Genomic DNA, 4,832 nt, shown 5'->3' with positions numbered 1-4,832 from the left:
AGGATTAGCTGGGTTATACAAGTGATTACCCAAGGTTAAAATAATCTGGTGCTGAAATTATGAGCAAGGGCAACATTTGTCCTTCCATAGATACTGAGTTTCCCTTACTCACCACTGAGTAAGGGAAAACTTGCCTCTACTTGTGCTTTTGCTGGGAAAGTTTGTCTCAAATGGGGGATGGCAAACAACTTTGCCCACTTTTGGACCACTGTCACTAATAAAACACTCCTGCTCAGGCAAGATGCTTGCAGCTGGACTCTGTCTCTCAGCTGAATTAAAAACAGCAGTGTTACAAAAACAATTCAGTTTCCACATGCCTTAAGCACCTAACGTACTATTTATCCATTTTCTTCTGAAATCTACACAGTATGTACTGCAAGCCACTAAAGTACTTGTTACATGCTTCAACAATACATCCTTAATGGCTTTTAAAATCAGTTCAACAGTTTTAATTCCTGAAAGTCAAATGCGTGCCACTGACATCTGCAATGGCATCAAAACTTGTAGGAACCCTCTGGGAACTCATCCCAGAGTTCAGTGCTGTTCATTTTACTGCTACTTTTTTGTTGATATTTTAACAGGATTTTTTTTTTCTCACACAGTGAACACTTGGCAATGCCAATCCTTCTCCGCTCAGCTTACTCCATCACTGCTCCTGAGCTTTGAGTATGTGCACAATTCACAGTACAGTTGAAACTAATAACTTTAAAAGACCTAAAGTAAAATCAGTGTTTTAGAAAAAGTATGAGATACTGACAACTTTGAACAAATTCATAGTATCCAACTCAAAGCTATCAGACTGGACGCAGTGTTTTTAACATGAAACACATCCCTGATACTCAGCAATGCTGTATCAGTACTTCCGTGCTCAGTCAGCTGAGCAGCTGTTTTCCTCATCAGCTCTCTCTCTTCCCCATGAACACAACCGTGTCTGCATCTTTGCCACATTCTCCCCTCAGAGTTCAGCCTTCCAGAGATTTAGTTAAGGTAAGGCACCAGTGGACCAACCGGCAACACTCCTTCTTCCACCACTGTTTGACTTTTAAAGATAAAGCATGATTGTGTGTGAAAAAAAATGGGGAAAATACACTCTGAATTTAAACCAGGACAGTTTTGGAAATGACATAAGTTTCTGATTTCCTCTTTGCATCACATAAGGCAAACATACATGCAGTCAGTCCTGCAGCTCATTATCAGAACACACGTGCTCAATTAAGACTGCAGCATCTCAGCTACTTATCTTTAATCCTAATTTTAAGCCAGCGCTCTCCTGTTTGTTTAAAGATGACCTTCTATTTTTAGAGACAGGCAAAGATTGGTATGCAAATACACACCATGCTATTTAACAGCTTATAAGGCATTTCACTTTTAAAAGGAAAGGCAAAAAGCTGTATTTCCTTATGATACGACCTCTATCCAAGTAACTGAGAGAAGTACAGAGGGAGGGCTAACCTAAAACAAGCCTGGAAACGGCTGCAGAATAAAAGTTACCAGACAGTCCACAAAATGGCTTGGCTTGGCAAGGACCTTACTACCCACCCAGTCCCATCCCTCTGCCATAGGCAGGGCTGCCACTCATCAGCTTGAGCTGCCCTGGGCCCCATCCAATCTGACCTTGAATGTCTCCTGGGATGGGGCATCCACAGCTTCTTTGTGCAACATAAGACCCAGCGAACGCTTGCACTGCCCAGCAGGGCTCTGTTTCACCACAATCCATGGTACCATTCCCTGGTACAGACAAGAATCCCTCAGGGCTTTCTCAAGGGCAAATATTTATGCTAAGACCACTTGTAATTACAAAAGAATTGAAATACTTGTCATTAAGTGTTTGTTTTTCTTTCACACCTCCAGACCACCCATAATATCACTTGTTCACATTCATCAAATATTACGTCCCTGCTTCCCCCCCACTCACTGGGGAAAGTAAGGCAAAGAAGGTAAGTAACGGCTCTTGGGAATGAACTTCCAGTTCCTCATGCCAGGAGCACAAAAGATAGAAAAAAAAAAGAGCACAAGTAAAATTATATTCTTTATTCATTCCATTTTAGCTGAGAATATTCCTATTATACAAATACTGTATAAATTCCAAAATCACAATATATTACAAAATAAAAAAGTACAAACTGCAGTACTTAATAAATATATCTAACAAGTTAATCAGAAAGTAGAAGAAACAGAATTTAGGTTGGAAACATTTAAATGTTTGACCCAGCAAACCATACAAATCTCAATTTAAATACTTTTTAACGCAGAATACCATTCCTGATTTCTTATTTAGAAAATAACATCCAATGAATAAAATGTTGTGATCAGATAATGATTTGTTGGTGCAATACAAGCGCCAAAACAGAAGCAGGGCTCATACAAAAGACACCATAACCCCAGAAACAGGAACACAAACACCGAGGTGCAGCCAAGGCAATTACTGCCAAAGCGGTAGGCTATTATCTAGTCACAACATTCTATTGCAAGTTAATGTTCTGTTATTACAGATAAATAACATAAACGGCGCAGAGGGTGAGCCAACCAGGCAACGAGAGGCCAGTTTACTCAAAACAGTAATTAAATACAGAAGAGTCAATTGCTCCCCACGCGGTGCACATGGAGCCGCATTCCAGCCGGCTCAGAGGACCTGTTCTGCACTCGAGGCAGAGAAACCAACTGTTCTGAAAGCAGTCTTCTCCTACTTTGCCGCACTTGAACAAGAACTATTGTTTTGCAAATACCCAAGTTTCTTTCACCAGTTTGGGAGGGTCGCTTGACATTGGCTTCATTTGGTAAAAATATAAGGTTTATGGGTAAAAAACACAGCAAAAAATAGCTGTTACATCATAAGCCTTATTTACAAAAATTGTTACAAATGTTTTTGGCTATGCAGCTCAAAGCCAGATACTAACATGAGATGTAAAAGACGGACGTAACAGTTTAAAAATGTGCAAAAAATACATTCTCATAGAAAATAGAGAAACGGTGAGGAGGGGAGACACAAACATACACAGAGAACCTGCTGGCAAATAATCCGAGGCTAGGTTTCTACAACAGAATACTACAAACACGCCTGGAATTATCCCCCACGATCTACCGCTCGTCTCAGTCCGGGGTGCTGCTGCTTCATTAAGGATTAAGGCATCACCATCACGGCCAGCGCACTTCCGTCCATCTGTCCCTGCAGCCCTGCTCCTGGGCAGCCTCACGAGCAGGCGTTCTGCTCGATGTACATCTTGGAGAGGGACACAGCCATGGACTTGGCCAGCTCCTCGTCCCGCCGGCGCTGCACCTGAGTCTGCCTGCACCAGGCCTCGTACTCGGGGTTGGGGCAGACGCGGTCCAGCACGGCGTCGTAGTGGCCGTTGCTCAGCCAGCTCAGCCAGATGCTGGGCCGCGTCGGGTCCTCGGGCCCCAAGTAGTGAACCATGGTGGAAACGGTGGGGCTCTCGGGCCGCCCGCCCGTCGTCAGGTGGATGTTGACGTTCAGCATCTGCCCCATGGCCAGCAGCTCGGGGTAGCCGGCCCAGGCGCCGTCCTGCGCGGCGGCGATGAGGAACTCCCCGACGTCGCCCTCGATGATGGGGCCGAAGTGGTCCAGGTGGTCGGCGATGTAATGCACTGTCTGCTCGCGGAGCTCGCCGTGCAGCCGCTGGTCCCCGTACACCGCCTTGCAGACGGCGCGGTACAGGCAGTTCCCGTCGGGGATGATGTGGAAGCGGAAGCGGCCCTTCTCCCGCAGGTACCGGTCTTGCTTTTCCACCTCGGCCAGGTACAGCGCTAGCTTCTCGCTGCGCTCCGCCCGCCGCGCCCCGGCCGCGCCGCCGCCTTCCTCGTCCTCCCCGCCGCGCTCGGGCTGCGGGCCGGTCTGGCCGGCGGCGGCGGCCTGCAGCGCCTGGCAGTGCTCGCTGAGCCGCAGGCTGCGGTTGCTGGGCTCCTCGGCGCCGCTCTGCACGACGCCCTCCAGCCAGGCGCGGCCGTGCGGAGCGGGCTCGGGCCGGGGCAGCAGGCGGATGGGCACCACGCGCTCCAGCGGGCGGCGGCGGCTGACGGTGAGCTGCGCGCAGGAGCTGTACTGCGGGCCGGCGGCGGCGGCGGGGCCGCTCGGCATCACCTCCAGGCAGGAGGAGAAGGCGGGCATGGCGGCGGCGGCGGCGGGGCCCCCCGGGCTCGGGCCGTCCTTGGCGGGGCTCTCGGCGGTCGGGCTGGGGCTCGGCCCTGCGGCGTCGCTCGCTGCGTCGGCAGAGGGGGGTCCCGGCGGCACGGAGACCTTGAAAACGGCCGCGGCGCTCGGAGGGGCCGTCCCGCCCGCGGGGTAGTGGGTGATCACGGAGCTGTAGAGCTGCATCCTCGGCTCCCCGCGGGCGGCGCTTTATAGGCGGCGCCGCCGGAGCCGGGGCGGGGAGCGGCGGCGGGGGCCGCGCCGGGGCTGCCGGAGAGGATGAGCCGCCCGGGTAAAAATAACCCGGGGCATCGCCCCCTCCCCGCCGCCCCTCCCCTGCCCCGCGCTGCCCGCTGGGCCCGGCGGCGCCCGCCGCAATTCCGACTGCGCCACAAGCGGCGCGGTCCCGCCGCCAGGTCCCGCCCCTCCGCGGGAGCGCGCGGCGAAGCGCTGAGGCGCTTCTGGAAGCTGCTGGGGGCGGGGCGGGGAGGCGCCGTGTTTACCTCGTGGCCCACGCACGTTGGAATGCGGGGGGCGGGGTTGCGATAGGCCACGCCCATCGGCGGGGGACGCGCCGCGGTGAACGACTGTGGGAACGGTCGGAGTTCGGCTTAGGGAAATGTGGTACGAGTACATGTGTACATAAAACTACGATATAAGTCATCAGCTAAAGCGTGGTACATAT

The 4,832-nt window shown here is 51.8% G+C and overlaps 1 protein-coding gene across 1 annotated transcript; it reads right to left on the bottom strand.

The window, feature by feature from the left end:
- Positions 1 to 2,016: 2,016 nt before the first annotated feature.
- On the bottom strand, positions 2,017 to 4,395 carry OTUD1 (OTU deubiquitinase 1). The gene has a single exon (XM_042888614.1). The coding sequence runs from the start codon at positions 4,331 to 4,333 to the stop codon at positions 3,191 to 3,193; it is 1,143 nt and encodes a 380-aa protein (XP_042744548.1). The 5' UTR covers positions 4,334 to 4,395; the 3' UTR covers positions 2,017 to 3,190.
- Positions 4,396 to 4,832: the final 437 nt, after the last annotated feature.

This window comes from Lagopus leucura, unplaced genomic scaffold (assembly GCF_019238085.1).
Source record: "Lagopus leucura isolate 7727_CA_CO unplaced genomic scaffold, USGS_WTPT01 Super-Scaffold_100157, whole genome shotgun sequence".
NCBI classification, from domain to species: Eukaryota; Metazoa; Chordata; class Aves; order Galliformes; family Phasianidae; genus Lagopus; species Lagopus leucura.
Note: the sequence above shows the minus strand (reverse complement) of the source record. Positions and strands in the feature narration are given on the sequence as shown.

Coding starts and splice junctions, on each gene's coding strand:
- OTUD1 (XM_042888614.1), bottom strand. CDS start 4,333: ATGCAGCTCTACAGCTCCGTGATCACCCACTACCCCGCGGGCGGGACG.